The sequence below is a fragment of the Ornithodoros turicata genome, chromosome 3 (genome assembly GCF_037126465.1).
Source record: "Ornithodoros turicata isolate Travis chromosome 3, ASM3712646v1, whole genome shotgun sequence".
NCBI lineage: Eukaryota > Metazoa > Arthropoda > Arachnida > Ixodida > Argasidae > Ornithodoros > Ornithodoros turicata.
This window is the reverse complement of record NC_088203.1, coordinates 59541310-59562087: the sequence shown is the minus strand read 5'-3', so window position 1 is coordinate 59562087 and position 20778 is coordinate 59541310. Positions and strand designations below refer to the sequence as shown.

At 47.0% G+C, this 20778-nt stretch overlaps 3 protein-coding genes and 1 long non-coding RNA gene across 5 annotated transcripts; 3 read left to right on the top strand and 1 right to left on the bottom strand.

The window, feature by feature from the left end:
- Positions 1–846: 846 nt before the first annotated feature.
- Positions 847–1579, bottom strand: LOC135387159 (uncharacterized). Its single transcript, XR_010420900.1, has 3 exons — positions 1494–1579; positions 1178–1210; positions 847–889 (listed from the first exon to the last, which is right to left on the bottom strand). It is a non-coding gene; the product is annotated as an uncharacterized LOC135387159 (long non-coding RNA).
- A 12129-nt stretch (positions 1580–13708) lies between these two features.
- Positions 13709–15058, top strand: LOC135389532 (uncharacterized). The gene has a single exon (XM_064619568.1). The coding sequence runs from the start codon at positions 13709–13711 to the stop codon at positions 15056–15058; it is 1350 nt and encodes a 449-aa protein (XP_064475638.1).
- Positions 15059–15245: 187 nt separating this feature from the next.
- LOC135389531 (uncharacterized) lies at positions 15246–16025 on the top strand. The gene has a single exon (XM_064619567.1). It carries the CDS (start codon positions 15246–15248, stop codon positions 16023–16025), a length of 780 nt encoding a protein of 259 aa, XP_064475637.1.
- A 129-nt stretch (positions 16026–16154) lies between these two features.
- On the top strand, positions 16155–20428 carry LOC135387158 (uncharacterized). Of its 2 annotated transcripts, XM_064616515.1 has the most exons (8): positions 16155–16742; positions 17136–17216; positions 17589–17700; positions 17767–17852; positions 18925–19004; positions 19101–19240; positions 19900–19956; positions 20087–20428. In XM_064616515.1, the coding sequence occupies exons 1-8, from the start codon at positions 16713–16715 to the stop codon at positions 20092–20094; spliced, it is 594 nt and encodes a 197-aa protein (XP_064472585.1). In that variant the 5' UTR covers positions 16155–16712; the 3' UTR covers positions 20095–20428. The 2 variants fall into 2 exon arrangements, with proteins under 2 accessions (XP_064472585.1, XP_064472584.1); XM_064616514.1 differs by having other exon boundaries at positions 19900–20428.
- Positions 20429–20778: the final 350 nt, after the last annotated feature.

Sequence of the window (20778 nt, the reverse complement as noted above, 5' to 3'; positions counted from 1 at the left end):
TTTGCTATGCACAGACAGTTATCAGCGTGCACCACACTGGCAATGTCCCTTGGGATCTGAAGCGGGGACTCACAAAAATAAAAAATAAACAGTTTTGTAAGTACTTCAATTGCAATGAAAACGGGACGATTGGACAGTAAATTCGACGGTTTCATTATAACAGTGGTACACAGGAAAAAAACTCGGGGTGTTGGGGGGGATCTGGATCGATCTCTGGGCATAACCAAGTGTAAAATTTTAGAAGGGTTAGTACATCCTGAAATGGCCCTCATGCCTCAGACCCCACTACTCGATTAATGCACCTCCCTTGTACAGTAAGAGGCCTCTTACTATCTACGGCATATCCTATCAAAGCTCACAGGACAGCAAATTTGGCCAATGCTTATGTGACAGTGCCTCGTAGAACATGCAGGTTTTCTGTTGAATTCACACTACATCTCTGGTAGCCCCTTTAATGTCTGGAGGTAGGTGCATCATTTTACATTTAACCAGCAGTAATGTATAGCATTGCAAAAAAGGAAACAAGGGCTTAATCTCAACGCTGCATCAGCATCATTCATCATCTCACAATACCGTTGTTGTCAGCCTCTGCACAAAGATTTGGGTGGACCTGAAATGGACCTTTTTTTTTTCTTTTCATTTCCTGCTGTCAAGTTATTTTGTCTTGGCATGTAGCTTTGAGATGTCAGTAGAAGCCATGAAGTCATTCTCTTTACTTCTTGAACTTGGATGAAGAAAGCACTGTTCTGGAAGATCCTAATTTGTCAGAGTCGTCGTAAAGGCATTAGTGTAAAAACCAGGTCTCTCAGCAAAATTGCCGTGCACACACGTACACTGTTTGATGCCGTTTCATGGATGGATGGGACTTGATCAGCAGCACCTGGTCCTTCTATAACACAGAACGTCAAAAGTGCACCTCAAGTTGGCTACGACAACCGCAAAAACCGCCGCCCTACAGCACACAAACAGTTCACAAACAGAGATATAAAAGGTAACTGGGAAGTGGGTTATGGCGCTTATGTTACGGACAGAGGTACTGTTTGTATAGTGCCTGTTTCTAACACCAGCACACAAACAGCGTCAGTTCTTCCTTTTAGTGATCGGGGTTCATAGTTTGCGAATTGTTCTGTGTCCAAAAATTGTAAACACATTATATGTATTTAAGTAATATACGTACCACTTGCGCTTGACCCTGTCGAACTGCCTGCAGCTGTAATACACATGAAAACCAATCATGTCTACCACATTCCACAAAAGTTACAGGTTCAGTAACAGTGAAAGTTTCATGATAACGCGTCCGACAACGAGAAAAGTCAATCACGTTCATATGAATGACATCACTTGAACTTGTTTATTGTATTTTATTTATCTAGTTATTAAATCATAGGTTAGGGGATACCTTACGTTGTACCGATTTCGTCTTTTGCTGCTAAGTTACTCACGCGCAAGAGTGACAGACCCGATTGGGAAACTACATAGACATTGTGACTTACTGTCGAAGTTGCTGGCTCGCTTTGTTCGTGGAACACTGTCGGAACGGCGTCAAGTTTCAATTCGTTCCTTTTTTGTGTCAATCCAAGTTGCACTTACATGATGTTCTCGTCCAGGTACACATTATCGGTGAAATGCGAGGAGCATACACGGACAGCATGAACACTCCTTGCTTCATCTGGATACCCGCTAGTGATGTAGTTGCTTCCAACTTTCGCTTCGTCTGGGGTCTGGCTGTAGCTGTATCCTTGGCGTGCGAAATCAAACATCGAGGTTTTCGAAGGAAGTTTTCCTGGAGTCGGGAACGCTGCGTCGGTTTCCAAACGACATCCCACGCGAAGGATGCAAGCGTAGCGATAGTATCCGAGTCACTAGAAAGTGTCACATGTGAATACGGGCGACGTGCCGGAAAAAAACAAAGCAGCCCCAGACTTGGCGGCAGACGACAGCGTCCTTCACAGCGGATTAGCCAGATTCGACCTTGCGTCACGCGATGTTGTTGGCGCTGGCGCTTTCGAGGATCAAAACGAAACCGGGTCTTTTAAATTCGATTCCTCATCACCCGGTCCGTTTTGGAAGGAGAAAATTTGGCAAATAGCTCGGTGGTAGTGTACCGAACACATTGGTATTGGATTCGTAACCACGGTTCCGGATGCGACAGTCCCTTTAAAGCTACGCCGATTTTCAAGTGTTACAGAATGGAATGGTACTCACACGATGTGTTCATAAGGGAACACTGATTATGTGTGCAAAATAGTTATCCCAAACTCCTCGCGGTTTTTCGAAAACGTGAATTTTTAGTTTCACTGACATTCCGTCTTGTGGCCCGCAAACCCTGTGTCGACGACACATTCGTGGTCTGTCCGTGCTCCGGCTTTGCATGACTTTTGGCTTGGTTCCTTCCGCAAAGCCGGCCAGTTTCTTCTGCCGAGCCGTCTGCTGCGCAGATTGACACTGGGGAAGTGATACATAGTTCGCTATTAGGGAGCCAGTATAGTTCTAGACTTCACTGAACCCACGAGGAACGCGAGTTTTGCTTCCTTCGACTGCAAAGCATTTGCTAGGCTTCCTGGTGTGTTTCGTGTTCTGTGCTGCGTGCCGAGAATGCGTGAGCGTTTTGCTTCCGTCTGCAAGAACACTTCAGCATGCAGCTCCAATGTTTCAAACCACAACTTTCCGAAAGGCGAAAGAAAAAGCTATTGACTGCAACAATCCGTTACAACTCCGACTGGGTGCCACCTTCGAAAGCAGTGATTTGATCTGTTCATTTGGCTCATACGAATGTTACGGAAGCAATGCGCAACTTGTTTCACAAGAAGCCGAAGATGTCTCGTCTGGGATGCTGTGCCAACCTTATCTGCAACAGGAGATTGCGGGGGCAGGAATAGGCAGCAGATAAAGGTAAGACGCGTAATGTTAGACAAGTCAGTCATGCGGTGCAAATGCCATCAAACAGAAAAGACAAATACGCTATCTGTCAGTTAATGCTTCATCCTTTAGAGATTAGGCCCTCCTTGTGAAAATGAACTTTGCCTGTCAATTGACATTGTTTGGACATCCTTTGGCTTCTTTTCCCTTCCTTTTGACTTTGACACTCTTTAGACTTTTGGCCAAACAAAGTCTGGAGACAACCTTTGGATTTCCTTTGGTTTGGTATCCTTTGACTGCCGCCCAAACAAAATCTGGAGACAACCTTCGGATTTCCTTTGGTTCGATTTCCTTTAGACTGCTGCCCAAACCAAATCTGGAGACAACCTTTGGCATTTATTTGGACTGACTTCCAGTAGACTGCTGCCCAAGCAAAATCCAAAGACATACTTTGACCTGCTTTTTCCAGCGGAAAGCCACAGGAATTTTCAGATGAGGTAAAAAGACAACAAAACTAAAAGAAACAGGTGATTTTTTTTAATTCAGTGGTAGACGCCGCGAAGCAACTGTGGCTGTGAGCGGAGGTGATGCATATGTGTAAGACTCTTCCTATAAAAAACCGGCTGAGCATGACAACCAATGAAATTTGCCCTGCTGGTGGTGTGACGTAATCTGCATGTGTAGCAGACATTATTGCCCGCTGTAAGATGACAAATTTGAAAATGGCAATAGAACGCCCGGTCAACTTGTAGCTCCCATTCTGGCTACGTTTGCAGACTGATTTCTGCAGATTTGCCTCATCACATGCGTGTTCACTTACAAATAAGACTGATGCAAGGCCGAAGGACCTGTTAATTGCACTTCCCAATGGAATTTGCTATCTAGAAGGCCAATTTTCTTTCGACATCAGCAGACTGGGGGCTAGACACTCATTTTGCCCTGCAAGTACTGTGACGTAATCTGTGTAGCAGACATTATTGCCCGCTGTAAGATGACAAATTTGAAAATGACCATAGAACGCCCGGTCAACTTGTAGCTCCCATTCTTGCTACGTTTGCGGACTGGTTTCTGCAGATTTGCCTCATCACATGCGTGTTTACTTACAAATAAGACTGATGCAAGGCCAAAGAACTTGTTAATTGCTCCTTTTGCACGGAGACAAAGCCCATAATGGGAACTACTATGCGTGTGCACTATTATCGGAAAGCACCATTTGCATCACGGTGGGAGCCAAGTGAACTGAACATTTTATTTCTTTGTCGCACTTTATAAGACTTGGTCCCCATAGACACACATGTATTTACAGTATTTCAACAGGGGGTACTGAGCAAATGTGCAACAATTTGATGGCATCAGCAAAATGCAAGGCAAAGTCTGACATTCCTTGAACATTTGCAGCATTTGAAATTAATCAGTAGTGCACTTTGAATGGAACACTGAGCAACTGAGACAGCGTTTTGTCTCAAGTTTTATTGGTATTTTCTTCTGTGCCAGTCACGCAGAAACAAATAGAAAAAATTCATTTCGTGTATTTTCAATGGGCTATCTCGAGCAAAACTATCCGTTCTGAAGCCAATACGCAATGACGAAGTCACCGCATATTGGTGGCACGGGACACACAGAAAACTGAAACCTCCTCGCAGCAGATTTTGGTGGAATTCTTGTTGTATGAGGGCTTCGTGTGCTGCACTGCTAATTTGTGAGGACACAAAGTTGAAGCAGACGTGGCTCAGAATGACTGGTTTTGGGCAGGGTAAGCCATCAAAAATACGTGAAATGAAATTGACATGCATTGTGATTTTTTTGTTTCTACGTGCATGACGGACATACAGGAAAAAATGCCAAGAACACTTGAGAGGAAATGCTGTCGATTCAAAAGGTCTGGGGAACGGTAATGCTCGTCTTCTATTTTTCTGACGCTGTCGCAACATGTCACACTTGCTTGCTGCAACCTCTACAACTGAAACATCTTCACACAAATGGCACGCTATGACTATAGGATACACTGTTCACACACATCAGTACTCAATGTACAACACTTTTCTACTTTGCTTCAAGAACAAGGCTCTCATGAACAATACACATATAATGTACTCCACCACACACAAAAAACATGCACTTCTTAGGATCAATGTGTTCAATGCATTCCACTGTTTCTGTTTTCTCTACCTGGATAAGTGTACGTGTTTCTATCTTCTTGTTCAGTAAGGACAGAACATTCCGCGTCACCCGAAACGGGTTAATTTGCATGGAAACGTTCTTTTGGCAACTGCAGCTCTGAGGATCATCGTGACCTTTACACATGACGGCTATCTTATTGACACACCCAAGGGCTTCTCCATTGACCATGTACGAGTTACTCCGCCGGGACTTGTCCAGCTCCTTGACACAAAAACTAAGGGAGCCAACAGATATCTTGCTGAACAGCCGATGACATCTGTGTTTGGACTACAGGCACTTCCCGTCCAGCACTCCGTCAGCGTCTTCAGTGCACGTTAGATGCCATTCGCCTCTACTTACTCCAGGCAGGAATGGAGATATCCGTAGAGAAAAGCGCAGTTCTAGCCTTCACGCGCAAAGACATGCATAGATATCGCCTGTATATTGGTGGAAGCCCACTGGAGCAGGTGACACATCACAAGTTCCTAGGCGTGACTCTATCATGGAATTTGTCGTGGAAGCGCCACATAGACGTCATTGAACAGAAAGCTCAACGCTGGGTCAACGTGATTCGTCACTTCGCAGGTATGAGATGGGGGCGAGACGAGAAGGATCTCCTCATGCTGCACAATGCCCTGGTTCGTGGCTCAGTGATGTACAGCCTTTCCGTCCTACACGGACTTCCTCAGACACTGATTGAAAGGATTCGAGCCATGCTAGCGCGCAGCCTTCGGGTATGCCTTGGGGTCCCACGAGGCGCTGAAACCCGTCTAGTAGTGGCTGAGGCCAGGGACATCCCCATTGAGGTTCTCCGTACTCGGGAAACTGCACGCCACTATCTGCGTCTACGTGCCCGTCATAACCGTCACACTCTGATTCGCAAGCTTCACGCTAGACGGAACGCGACGGTTCATGCTGCTGTGACATCATTCAGACCTCATATCCCCAAATTCATAGTCGACCAGACGGCACCCAAAGTGCCTCCATGGACGTTGCCATCGCCGTCTGTCACTGTCTCCATCCCCGGTCTCAAGAACAACAAAAATAACTATCCTGATTTTATTCTTAGGCAACTTACCCTTGACTTCGTCGAGGCTCAATACTGCAACAGTACCGTTGTATACACGGATGGATCGTCGACCAGGGACACTTCATCTTCAGCCTTTGCCATTCCATCACAGTCTGTTACACGTGGGTGTCGTCTATCTCACCGTACCTCATCGACATCCGCTGAACTTTATGCTATCTTGTTATTTTTGACATATGCGGAAGACTGTGAACCGCGGCACTGGGTAATTTACACAGACTCCAAAGCAGCTGTCCTGTGCATTAAAAACATGGGCATCCGCGGTTCCCTTGCCTCAGTGGTGATAGACATCCTGTGCGTCCTGAAGTCCCTACAAGATCGCTCCCACTACGTTGCCTTTCAGTGGGTTCCAGGGCATTGCGGAATAACTGGGAACCACGAGGCCGACGCTGCCGCTGCCGCTGCACACCAACAACGACCTTCTATGCCCATTATACTCTCGAGAGGAGACAGAAGATCCCTCCTCAGGCATTTGTCCGATTCCTGGTCTACCCTACAGTGGCAACACGACATTCCAACTATGTCCTCTTTGGGAAATGTAGACCCAACGCTGTCATACCGACTGCCTGCAAAGCTTCCTCGTCCTCTGAAGTCACTCATCCACAGGCTACGTCTGAATGTGGCCTTCACTCCGTCCTATCGATACCAGCTAGGCTGTGAGGCGAGCCCTATGTGCAACCAGTGTGGCGTACTTGCCAACGTTGAGCACATACTCCTCCGCTGCCGGACCTATGTCAACGAGAGGCGTACACTGCAGTCGCAGCTTGCCACCCTTGGCTGCCGCCCCTTCAACTTGTCGACCATCATCGGCCCTTGGGACACCGCGGCCGACTCCAGGGCTACCTTATACGTCACGTGGTTGACTTCTTTGAGGCGACAGGCCTAAAGGACTCACTATGACCCCAGCAGCGCCCTCGGACACTCCCACCACCTCGATCACGTCCTGCATCGTCATCGCCACTTCGATCATTCCCGTCATCTCTCATCGTCATCACTGATCATTGTCACCACTCATCACTCATATTAGACCCCTAGCTATGGGGTAGCGTTCCACTCCTAGAGTGGAAAACCTCCCCACTTCATCATCACAATATATATGTTGTTGTTGTTGCTGAACAGCCACTCACTGCCTTTTTGCATTCCCTTCCCATACACTAGAACATTTCCAAAGTTTTGGGCAAACTTATGTTGTCGGTGGCCCCTTATGATGTCTCCAAAGAGCTCTTTGAATCTCTCTGGTTTAGATGCAGACGAGAGCTTGTGGATTTGCACAGACATGAAGTACTTTTTACATATTTGTTGTCCAACATAACGTGTGCCCTGAAAGAATTTTAGTAGCTTCCCATTCATACTTTCGAATGGGAAGGCTGAGTAACCCCAGAGTGGACCCCAGTTCTTTACGCTATCCAGCATGTGCAAAAGCAGTTGTGCGTCATAGGTCATTTTTTTCTTTGCCGTATAGACGCTGATACTCAATCAACAACTCAACTAGTTCATGATGGAGGATTGATATGTTTTGCAGTGGAACTGTTTCTGACAAGAGGACATGCATAATCTGAACAAACGTCAGCCAGTTGTAATAATACTTTCTCGGTAGCATGTCCTTTAGAATGACTGGGGAAAAGAAAAGCAGGAAATTCCGCCACTCCGACGCCTTCCAGTACTTCCACTGTTTGATGGACCGTGCAAGCCTCGAGATTTCCGAAATAGACTTCAAACTCTGAAGTTTGAAGTCTATTTTGGAAATCTTCTCGCCAATTTGGTACTTGCGTGGCCCCTTGTGATTGAACCACATGCATGCTGTTGCTTGCACAAAGCCAAGACACACAGCCTGCATATAGTCAACCACAAACCCTTTTGTGATACTGAAGTACGAAATAAGAAGGAGCACGGTGAACCCTTTTATTCCATCACTGGGCCCTCCAGTACTCTCTGCGTTCATAGCATTAGTCATGAAGCTGTCACCAGTCCTCTGCTCAGGCAGCTTTTTAGACACTGGATACACTCTACAGTGGCCACGTCCTACTTCTACCACTTCCTCCTCATGCAGACACCATGGGGAACCGTGTTTCCCGTTGAATTGGGCCATATTTAGGACCTTACATCTTGCTACGCTATCAACAGTACAAGGGCCTGGAAACACTCTTGAACACTTTTCTTTACCACATTTTGATACCCAGGTGAAACCATTTGTGGACAATGCATTAATCTTGTCAACGAGTGGTCTGAGGAAAGTGTTCATGAAGGGTTTCTGTACCCCAAACCACAGACCAGCAAGGACTTGATTTTGCGTCCTCTCACGATATGGCAACTCATTCACTTGGAGGAACAGTGGCAAGATACTGTATTGCAATGACTCAAAGACTGGCACACCATCAGTGCTCCAAGTGAATGATACGTCATCATTAGTGAGAGGAAGGCTACGATATGCTGGGCTCCTAGTTATATCTCCGACATTATATGAAGGTGGTGGATGTTTCGAAATCAGTGTTTCATGCCTCTCTAGCAGGTTACGAAACGGTCCTCAATATCAAGGGAAAGAAAGTAGTTTCCCATTGAAAAAAAAACTCATCCCTATTGCTGCTGTTGTTACACTTCTCATACACTATAGAAGAGATATCCGAGGAGTCTTCATAAAACAACTCTAAGCAGCTGGTGCAGTAAACGTGAACACGTATAGACTGTCTTGCGGAAGAGAAGTGCTTGAAAAACATGTACTTCGTAGATAGGATGTCTGTATTTTCAGGCAGGTGTGCTTCTACTATCTTCAAGAGGTTCTCAGTGGCTTCCTTTGACGTATGGTATTTGAGGGCGTGACCCATGATAAGAAGAAGGCTTTCAGATTTGGTGATGCGGGAACCCTGATAAAGCTGGTCATCCTGCAAAAGCAAATAAGTGCTCTAATGTCAGAAGTGTTGAAGCTATGTGTCACAATGCAAAACATTTTTGCAAGGAAGATCAAATGAACGTCGATGAAGCTACTTAATACCAAATGAGACAGTCAGCTGATAGGAAAATAACCAGATTACACAGAACAGACAAAAGCAATGTGGATGTTATGTCGGCAAAGGGATTCTGGCTACCCGGTTGTACATACTCGAAAATCTATGAGATCAATAGAGAGGGGTTGTGGATCAACTGGTGGGCATTGGTATAAGGACAAATCATGGATAAGGGATGAAAGGAGAGCTCCACGAACATTCTCTGTGTTTCTTCGATGTGACACTTATCAAAATACTAGCAGACAAAACATAAATGCTGAAGTAGGGCGCCCGTTACCAGTTGGTACTTTGTCAATTGCAGCTTGACATTGATTGGAGTACTAAAGAAACAGTAAATGCGAACCTACAGGCACAGAGGTGTCGTCTGCATTTTGTGTCTCAGTTTCGGTGGTGCAGGAGCTCCTGCTCGAAGGCAGTGCAGCCGGGGTGTCACTACATGCATGTTTTGCCGTGATGGACGTTGAATTAACATCATCGCCGTTGGAGTCCATATCCACATCCTCGGCACCAAGATTAGTGAGTGACATGTTCGCTTCTGGGGCACCGGCATTGCTGACACTACCCGTACTGCATGCGCATTTTTGGGCTCTACTGCCCTCCCAAGACTCCTCCCTACACTTCTCTCCGCAGGCTCGGCTTGCCAGGCTCGTTGCAGATAAAGAAGATGCATTCGTATCAGTTGCTGAGTGCTCTGCCAAATCTATGCCCCGTTTTTTTCCAGTTCCATAAAGTACTTCTCGACACGGGATTGTCCACGCTTAATGCCCATTCACGGTATCCTCTTTTCGCCATGTTTTGGAGTTCACGGCACTTTACACATTTTACCACGGCGATCCCCGAATTGCCCGATGTACTAAAGGCGATTTGTTGATAACACAAGAGAACTTTCATGTGCAAGCGCAGCGGCGTAACGTAGCGTAGCCAGCCATACTCAGCTTAGCCCCGGAATATGCACAACAGACGGCGATTGATACTTTTAAGTTCTGGATAAAGTTAGTTAAACAAGTTCTGGATAAAAGTGCGAGGCAGGGAAAACAGCATTGGGCAAAAGATGTTCCCGAAGCTGTCGGAGTTCGCTCAGCGTCCCGATCACCAATGCTGCCGTAGAAAGAGTATTTAGTCAGGTTACTGTTATGAAAACAGACCTGAGGAACCCTTTGTCTTCGACCACTCTGGAGGACCTCGTGTTCATGAAGTTCAACCTCCTCAAAGACTGTTTGTGTGGCTGTGCCGATTTGAAGCCATCAGACGACTTCCCTAAGAAGTACACGAGCGACGTGCTTTATGGAGAAAGTTAATGCTGGGAAGGAACCAGGGGGGGGGGGGGGGGGACGAGGATCCTGAAGACCCGGGAAGCAACTCCAACGAATGTCATTAGCACTCTACAACTGACTGGAGTTTGAATTTATCCTTCGTTCTAGTCGCATCATTTCACGAATAATAAATCTTTATTGTACTGAAAGATGACATCATATCGCGTAAAATCATGGCACGGATCTCGTGACTTGAAATTCTTCCGCCATCTTCATATCCATTAAACGTTTTGCAGTACCCTTGAACAGACGTCCTCTCTTCTTGTTACAATTTGGTGCCGAAACCCGGGAAGCGGGTCTTACCTGATCAGGAAGTACTGACTGGACTATAGGGCGGAGCAGAGCGTCATCGTCGGAATCGTTATGGAGGACTTGGAGAGGTTGAAGAAGCTACGCATTGCTTGTCGGGGAACTGTGACACGCACTACTTTGGACCTCACAGCTCTTTTGGCTACGACTCCTTTGCCCCACGATCAGCTCACATCAAAGCTGACATTCCTAGAATCTAAAGCAGCGACCTTGGCACAGCTGGATGGCCGAATACAGGGTATCATCGACGAAAACCTTTTAGAAGACGAATGCACAGCCTGCGATCGATATCTTGAATCTATCACGACTATCACAGTACAGGTCCGCAGTGCGTTGTCGATATCTGCATGTCCAGTTTCAATCAACCACCGTGACAGTCATCATGCTTCACCGCAACATGGGCACGGTGCTAGTGATGGAGTCAGTTTGCCCAAGCTTCATATTGGCACTTTCAATGGTGAGCTTTCAAAATGGCAAGGGTTTTGGGACCAGTTCAGAGCAAGCATACACGACAACTCACGGCTTTCGCAAGTCAACAAGCTTAAATATCTCGTGTCGCTTGTGTCAGGATCTGCTGCTACGGCCATCGAAGGTTTGACCATCACTGATCAAAATTATGTCACTGCTGTTGACATCCTAAAGGCACGCTTCGGCAAGGACGAGCTTCTTATCAACGATCATCTGGACTCATTATTCGATCTTAAGCCCGTTACGGACTTTCAGGATCTCCGAGGGTTACGAGACTTACATGGGACTGTAACTGCTCGGGTTCGAAATCTGCAAGCTTTAGGCATTCCGACGAGTCAATATGACGTCGCTGTTCGTCGAGCGATTGTGCGCAAGATTCCTCATGAGCTTGAGCTCGAGTACTATCGTATGCACGGAAGAGATGTGACCCTCGCTCCTCTAAGCTTGTCAGATCTTATGGATTTTTTGAACAAAGAAATCGAATGCCGTGAACGCCTTCGCAGAGACGCAGAATTAGACAACGTTGGGTCGCGACCGAAAACCGAAGGACGAAGTGGTGTCAAACGAAAATCATCGCTGTCGTTTTCCGCGTCATCTTTAGCGGCAACTGTTACGCAGCAGAGCTGTGTCCTGTGCAAGTCAAAAGATCATGCGCTTGAAAGTTGTACGGCCATACTCACTCCTGAGGAAAAAAGGATCATTCTTCGTCGAGAAGCAGATGCTTTCTTTGTGGAAAGAGGTCCCACCTGTCCAAGGATTGCCGGCTCTGCTGGAGGCTTCGTTGTGGAAAGTGTAACAGACGACATCTTACGCAGTTATGTCCAGGTCCTTCAGTGCCTGCTCAGAATCAAACTTCAGTTACAACGGCTGTTGAGGACGTAGTTACCTCATTTTCTTCATCAGAAGCTTCGAAGACTCCAAAGTGCTCAGAAGTCCTTCTGCAAACCGCTAAAGTTTGCCTTGTGGGACCACGTGAACGAAAACAGCTCATCAGGGTCTTGTTTGACGGGGGAAGTCAAAGAAGTTTCATTCGCGCCGACATATCAAAACGCATGGAATGTAAAGACGTACCGTCAGAAGATCTACGAATTCACACCCTTGGGAATGTCACATCCCCTCGAACACAACACCGTTGTGTACAACTTTTATTGCGAAGCCAGGACGCTTCTCACACACTTGTGATGGATGCAATCAAGTACGACCAGATTTGCACTGACAGCCTCCCGTCTTTACCCTTTGACATGTCGAAACAACTAAAAGATATGGGCCTTCAGCTAGCTGATGAACCGTTTTCGGCGCCTGTCGAGATTTCTCTCCTGATTGGTTCAGATTATTACTGGCAAGTCGTCACTGGACAAACTGTTCGACTTTCGAAACATCTGGTTGCAGCTGAAACTGTTTTCGGGTGGACCATCCAAGGAGTCTCTTCGTCCGATGGCAGGAAGGGACGACATGATATTCAAGTAATGAAGATTGGCGTGGAAACGGATGTCAAGGTTGATACCGACAGGATATATTCGCAACTACAGGCATTTTGGGGCCTCGAGCATCTAGGCATCACGGACCATTGTTCAACGTCCAGTTCCTACAATGACTCCATTGTTCAAGAGTTTAGCACTTCAGCATGCCTACAGAACGGGCGATATATGGTCCGTCTCCCCTGTAACCTGGAGAAGCGTCACATGCTGTGCGATAACAAGGTACTCGCGTTCCGGCGGTTGAGTTACACCACCAAGAAGCTGCTACCGGATCCCAGTTTGATGGAAGAGTACGACTCTACGATTCGTCTTTATCTGCTAAATGGACATGCGGAGCGCGTACCTGAGACGGAGAACACCGGTGGAGGGCCTATATATTACATGCCTCATCATGCTGTCATACGGAGAGATTGGGTGACGGCTAAATTAAGCATTGTATTCAGTCATCTGGTGCAGTCTCTTCAAATGAAGCTCTTCACGCTGGACCCAACTTGAACCCGATGTTCTAGACTTGCTCCTTCAGTTCAGGGCATATCAAATAGCTCTTACAGCTGACGTTGAAAAAGCATTTTTACAGATCGTACTCGATCCACAGGATCGCGATTCTTTGCGCTTTCTTTGGTACGCCACTGCGCCGAAGGCAGACGAGACTTTGCCTCCTATTGAGACTTGGAGAATGATGCGGGTACCGTTCGGCGCAAAGTCCAGCCCGTTTTTGTTGGCCGCCACTATCCGACATCATTTGCAATCTGTGGTTTCACGATATCCTCGAACGGCTTCTCTTCTATCAAGTCACTTTTATGTGGATGACCTGGTTGTCGGCGTGGATTCCGTTGACGAAAGAAATACGCTCTACCGTGAATCGCGTGACATCCTTATTGAAGCAGGGATGAAGCTCGTCAAATAGACCAGCAACGACAGCACCTGTGGAAGTTATTTGAAGCGGAAGGCACTGCTTCATCATCCACCACTTCGCTTAAAAATGTGCTCAGACTCAATTGGGATATCGACTCTGATGAGATACAGCTCTCCATGAAATCATTATCCGATTTTCTGGAACGTCCGGTTGACACTAAGCGTTACGTGCTTCAGGTTGTTTCTCGGATTTTTGATCCTCTGGGCTACGTGGCGCCGTTCGTCATTACGGCCAAGATCCTACTGCAAGGCATCTGGCTTGCTAAGCTTCAATGGGACGATCTCCTTCCTGACAACATAAGGTCTGCATGGAGTAATTGGTGTCAAGAGGTGCCAACGCTGGCTCGTTTCCGGCTACCTCGAAAGCTAACAGGTGCCACAGCTCCGTTGACGAAGGTTGCGAGGAGTCTGCATGTTTTCGGCGATGCAAGCACCAAGGCCTACGGAGCAGCTGTTTACTTGGTTTCTCAACGTGGCGAAGGCCTATTGGAAGCATGTCTTTTGCTGGCCAAAACCAGAGTCGCCCCGGTGAAAGCAATGTCCCTCCCGCGCCTCGAGTTGATGGGCGCCGTTCTAGCCTCACGACTGCTTAAGTTTGTCCGGCAGCCGTTATTCCTTTTAGATATGGAAGCCATCTTGTGGACAGACTCCGAGGTTGCTTTGCATTGGATCCACGGATATCCCTCGGCGTGGAAACCTTTTGTACGGAACCGCGTTGCTGAGATTCAATCTTGTACGCAAACCCGCCAATGGAGACACTGTCCTGGTCCCGACAATCTTGCCGACCTTTTGACGAGGGGTGTGTCATGCCGACGCCTTCTGGACACTACGTGTTGGTGGAATGGCCCGAGTTGGCTGTGCAGTCCTGAATCCTGGCCGCCAGGTTGGCGCTCTACAGCCAATGCTCCAGGAGATGTCTATTCCGAGGCTAAGACCCCCGACGTTCTCGCAGTGATGACAGTGATCAACGAGCCCATCCTGAAAGTACGAAAGTACAGCTCGTTCTCCAGACTGCTCCGGGTTACGTCATGGGTGCTACGGTTTGTCCACAACAGCAGGAGCTCTTCTCTCAAGGACAGGGGTATGCCAAGTTCAGAAGAGATTAATGCGGCAGAGCACTATTGGATTAGAAATGCTCAGCGTGAGTCTTTTGGATTGCAGCCTACCACCCACACTTCTCTTCGGAACGCCTCCTTGTTTCACGACGACGAAGGGATCCTCCGCATGCAAGGACGTCTCCAGTACGGTGTCTTTCCTGATGCAGTCAAGCATCCTATAGTCTTGCCCTCGGACCACCCTATCACAGCCATGATTATCAGGCAGACTCACTTACGGTTGTTGCACGCTGGCGTCCAAGGTATACTGACTGAGGGAGGCCTGCTGGGTCATTCGAGGACGGCAAGTGGTAAAGAGGGTGGTGCACGGATGTCGCGTTTGCCGGCGAGCGAAAGCCCGCGCGTGTACTGAGATTGCTGGTCTCCTGCCTCGGGACCGAATATCAGCTGCAGCGCCATTTGATGTGACAGGAACCGATTATGCTGGGCCACTCTTTTACAGACCACCCTATGCAGAGAGCAATGTTTCAAGAAAGTGTTACATCCTCATCTTCACTTGCGCCGTAACTAGGGCAGTTCATTTAGAGCTCACAGAATCTATGACTGCCGAATACTTTTTGAAGGCCTTCAAGATATTTGTATCGAGGAGAGGTGTGCCAGGAACAGTATACTCTGATAATTTCCGCACCTTCAAGAGTGTGTCCCGTGAACTTTCCGTAAGCCAGCTGTCGCAGGATCCAGATGTGAACGGGTTCCTTACGGTACATCGGATCAGCTGGAAGTTTATCGTTGAGCGCGCTGCCTGGTGGGGAGGCTTTTGGGAACGCCTAATAAAAAGCGCCAAGGTGTGTCTACGGAAGATACTGGGAAAAAGCACCCTAACGTACAACGAGCTTGCCACTGTTGTCACGGAGGTGGAAGCCGTTCTGAATTCACGGCCCTTGACTTATGTTTACAAGGATCCAGACGATCTCTCCGTGCTCACGCCTGGGCACTTCCTGGTTGGTAAACGTATTACAGCCCTTCCCTACGAGCCTGCAGTCGAGCTGCGTTCGACGTCAAACCAGCTGAGGCGACGATGGAAGTACCGCGAGCGCTTGATGGAGTCGTTTTGGACTAGATGGACCAAGGAGTATATCCTGTACCTGAGATCCGCGAACATACGCAGGCCACTTTCATCGTGCAGCGTCAAGACAGGAGACATCGTTCTCATAGCCAAGGAGAATGCGCCTCGGGTGTCTTGGCCCCTTGGCCGCGTTGAAAGTACACGAGAGAGCGCCGATGGCCGCATCCGATCTTGTCACGTCAGGATATCGGGGGGCAAAGTTATCTGTAGACCAATTCAACTGGTACACAAGTTAGAGGCAGACGAAGATTAATTGCTAGGGTCTCTCATCTGCTTCATCGACATCGTCAATTCAGGGGTGGGAGTGTAAAGAAGATGACATCATATCGCGTAAAATCATGGCACGCATCTCGTGACTTCAGATTCTTCCGACATCTTCATATCCATTAAACGTTTTGCAGTACCCTTGAACAGACGTCCTTCATTATCATTCATTCAATGCACAGGCGTCGTTTCTGCGCCAGCGGTCAAACCTAAACGGATCACAAGGAAGGAGCTTCTCCCGCCGCATCTGTAGAATCCATGGAGGTATTAGAATGCGCAAACACATCGGGCGCTCTTGGATTTTTTCTTTTTTTTTTTGCTAGAAGGTACTTGCGTGCTTGGCTATATTTTGGCTACAGGTGGCCGGAAAACGGGCTATAAAAGACCTTCGCCATCTGGCAACCCTGTCTTTTTGCCGGTTGCTATTTGTTTCGTGCGTGGTTTGTTTGTTGTTGGTAGGACTGCCTGTCACCCCAGTATTTTTATTCCGTGACGTTTTTGTGGCCAGCTACTACAATGCATATTCTGGTCAAGTGGCCCCACCTACATATGCTGGATGTCTACCCAATTGATACCCTCGTTGACGTTGAGTTAGGCTTAAGCATTCTGTATGATCCAGAAACTGTGGTCAGTTTGAAGGGAAGGGGATTCCAGATCAGGTGGAGCGAGGACTGCGATGCTTCTGAAGCATATATTGTGGCGGCGGGTAAGTGTTCACTTCATAATTTCTGTAAATTACATATGCATTGAATATGCTTTGCATCTCAAATAGAGAATGTGTAACACATGGGCACGAAAAAGTGTGGTCACTGCTTATACAATGCATACACGTTTTCAGAAAGCTGAGATATAAACAGCTCACGTTCGACATTTATTGCGACGTATATATGACACACGTAAGCCCAAAGAACTTAACTGCCGTGGGATGGCTGAGACGTTATGTTATTTCGCGGTCAATGTGCTGAGCAAGTTGTGAACATGCTATCTATCCCGTTGTTCTTGATTTGTCGAATTCGTGGCTAGCATGATGAAAATTCCGGTTCTTGTTGTTAAGGTCGCGTTCATATGCTAATGGTGGTGTGTTCTCTCATTCCTTTAGGGACAGCTGAAACTCTTGAAAAAAAAAAGGATGAAGATTCTGAGGGTGCTAGAGGTTGCGGCAAGCATCACTGGTGCTAGTGTAAGTAACTTGAGCCTGTGCTGTCTTTGGCGGTGCACCGTGAGTAAGCTACTTCCTCAATGAATGAGCCAGACATTGATGTCACTGTCTCTCACAACGGTTAATTTTTTTTCATCGGTGGTGGGGCGGGGGACGGTTGGTCGGACCTTTGAAGTGGGTGAATAGTTTGATGCTGACTGACATGCATGAAATAGTGGGTCCTGGAGTGGAGTGTCTTGATCTCGTAAGTTTCGGTATAAGGGGTAAAGCCCCCACTGGCTACACCCCTAGTCACTGTGTGCCGACTTCACTGCTCTTGAATGGCTAAGGTACTATGAAGCTGGTAGAGCCAGTGTAATTCACTTAGTGAATCTATCTTTGAACATTGCTCAGGGGGAAGAAGAGGCTTGCACAAGAAGCGAGGACCAGAAACGCCTGATACAGCAGCTCGAGCACCAAAATCACAAGCTTGCAAAGAAGCTCCGCAATGCAAAGGAAAAGTGCGGTGAGTTTGTGACTCTTCATTTATAATTTCGTTCCGCCTTGTGTCTAAATTTCTGAAGTGTTCCAGAAATGGTCACGATGGTTGGCAGGATGGAGGATATCATCGCCTCTGCGTCAAATCAACAGCAGTCGCCTGTGTGTACAGCAACAAAGGCAAGCAACTTCCTTTCTCATGTTTCTTTTTCTTTTCCTTTTTTTCTCATGTTTTCTCTGTAGTTGTAGCGCTTTCTGGCCTTTCCGCCGAAAAGCCCGCAATCACAGTTTTCTCATGTTTCAGTGCATACACATTGTTTGGTGTAGCTGTTCGTGTAACGCAACTGCGTCTGGTTCAGAAACACAAACACATGAGTTCATGACACATGCAATACGTTCTGAAAGTGACTGAGGGACCTGCGCATATCTCCTCTCCTGGTTAATGCAATCAGGAAGCCTCTCCTCTTGCCCTCTATATCTTTCCTCTGATATGTAGACGGGCACTTGCATAGCGTATCATTGCCCATGAGCCACAGTGTCTTGCGGAAAGTTCTGACTGGAAATGGAAACAGTGCAACTATGTTACTCATTTTTGGTCATGCATTTTGCTTTTCTGGCTAATTCCAGGCTGCTGTATTTGCACATCTATTGTCATGTTATACATCAATTGTTTAGTGAGCATGTCAATGGCAAATACACTGAGGGCGTCAAACCAAGGCACTTAATTGCCTCTCAGAAAATCTTTATGCGGTCCAGAGCACTCTCGAAAAGTAGCTTCTCATGTGCGACAACTGCTGTGACGTGCCATGCTTCAATGCATGTTTACCAGAGGTGTCAGAATGTGTCGAGCACAAGGGGTATAGGACTGCAATCCCCCGCCCCCTGTGCACCTTACGTGGGGTTCCACGTTTTCGGTAGAGATCGAGGGCGGCATGGTGCTTTTCCGCATTGATCTTTTTGTGAACTTCGGCTATCTACGCACCTTCAAAACATTTGTACCAAATATAGATGACAAAAAAGTCAGCAGCTATAATGATTAGTGCGGTGACTGTAATCCAGAAATTGTCGTCTTACCACATCTGTTGCACTGCCCCGGCAAAATTTTAACCCTGTTCAACATATCGCAGTACGCTGCTGCTGGACCATCTTGTGGATCGGTAATGGAACTGACATGGGTTTTAACAAGCGCTTTAAACAAGGGCTTAAACAAACAAGGGTTTAAACAAGGGCTTTAAACAAGCGCTTTTTTTAGGTGGACATCGGCCTTGGCGTTTGCTTCAATGCGGGTGTGCTCCACAGGATCGAGAGGGGCGCAAAGGGAGATGGGACAAAGTATGTTTACGTTCTTGCGAGCTATGGACTTATGCTAGTTATTATCTTGCTTGTTTCAACTGTAACATTATTTGATGCACTTCCTTTAATCTGCAGGCTGGCACGGTCTGTGATGAGAGCTGTATTTCTCCCTGAAGAAATGGTAAGGAGGACCCTATATGGTAAGCCATGTAATGCACACAAAGGTGCATCACCAAAGCCTGCATTGGATGAAACAAGGCGGGAAGCAGTCCTCGGTATGTGCCTCATACATTGGTATTTAATCCAGAGTAGAAGTGTGTAACCTGTGGGCTACCACTCTCTCATGATTATTCTCTCATGATTATTTCCTGACATGAAGTTATTGGCACAATTTTTACACCCGAATTGGTTTATAAACGTAAAACCCGAAAACTTCATGGCCTATTTATACCGTTGGAGGCAGTTTGTGGCTAACAGTTACAATGAGGGTTACTGCGGTTGTATGAAATCTGGTGATTGGGTCAAGTCCATACTCATGTACACATGGTGTTAGAGCGAAGCAGGAAACGAAGTGCAGGGGGGGGGGGGAAATTGGGACGAACAACAAAGGCACTGTGTCATTCCCGATCTTTTGTTCTGTGTCCCAACTTTTTCCCCTGCACTGGGTTTCCTGCTTACCTATGATTGATCAACCAGCCCAGCACATCGCTCTCTTCAGGATTGTGTTAGAGTTTGCTGTATGACATCTGTGAATGACATTTAATGATGGCATCAGGTGGCAATGCTGGTGTGTCTGCAAGACACGGACATTGCTCAGGGACGACTACACTCCTTGCACAATGCTGTTTGTTAACACTCCATACATGGTTCAAGGTTGCGATTATATAATAGATAATAATATAATTGTGCTCTATTTTCATTTTTTTTTTTGCAGCATATGCGTGTGCAAGAAGACCACGACTGGCCTTCGAGACATTAAAGGGACCGAAAAGTGAATATAAACCTATCGAAACTTTATGTTCAGCGAAAAGCTTGAACCTTCAAAAGTTCAAATATCAAAGAACTCCGTTGAAATCGCTGTAGTTTTTCTGTAATCGAATTTTCCATGATTGCATGTCCAGGGACCTAGTAGGAAACCGAGCAGTCTGTCAACAATTGCATCACCCCGCGCCATCTGTCGAGGACGCATGTAATACAAGCGCTTCCGGTCGCTAATCCGGCGAAAACGAAAATGGCCTTAGCATTTGTGACCACTTTCTACGTCGAGAATGTCGAACTTCTTGAACATGAGTGCGCTGGAATTCCGCATTCGAGAACTATCGCTCACACAACTTCTGTTCGTGCGATAGCGTGCTGGAAAGTGTGTTCTCCGCAGCAGAAGATTCCTCGTCCAGAGATTTACCGGAGTCAGATTCATCCTCACCAGTAGCTCACCGCGCCGTGAACACGGACTGGTTTGTGAAATTTACATGTATCAGGGAGAAACACTTGTGAAAGCCGAAACAAGCGCTGTTTTTTTCGTCGTGCAGGTGTTCATGTGGGAAATGCAAACCGATGGATACCACGGACCGGTGTTTTTGCTGCCGAGAAGTAGAGAATGCGTGTGAAAAGCAGAGACAATTGCATCACAACTAACGAATATTTCGAAATGCTGTGCCTGGACACCGAAGAGCTGAAGAGCATGGCAACATACGCGGAAGCGCCGTGTGGTCTTTACGCGCTACTTGAACGGCAAACTGGACGGAAAACCTTTATTTCTGCAGGAAATTCTGTCATATCACCTGTCGGCTATTCACAAGGAGGATAGGGGGTG

Bases quoted from the DNA above. Each gene is read 5' to 3' on its own strand.
- LOC135389532 (XM_064619568.1), top strand. From the start codon at position 13,709: ATGAAATCATTATCCGATTTTCTGGAACGTCCGGTTGACACTAAGCGT.
- LOC135389531 (XM_064619567.1), top strand. From the start codon at position 15,246: ATGACTGCCGAATACTTTTTGAAGGCCTTCAAGATATTTGTATCGAGG.
- LOC135387158 (XM_064616514.1), top strand. From the start codon at position 16,713: ATGCTTCTGAAGCATATATTGTGGCGGCGG. The intron at 19,005-19,100 runs GTATGTTTACGT...TTTAATCTGCAG, and splicing joins GCAAAGGGAGATGGGACAAA to GCTGGCACGGTCTGTGATGA. The intron at 19,241-19,899 runs GTATGTGCCTCA...TTTTTTTTGCAG, and splicing joins AAGGCGGGAAGCAGTCCTCG to CATATGCGTGTGCAAGAAGA.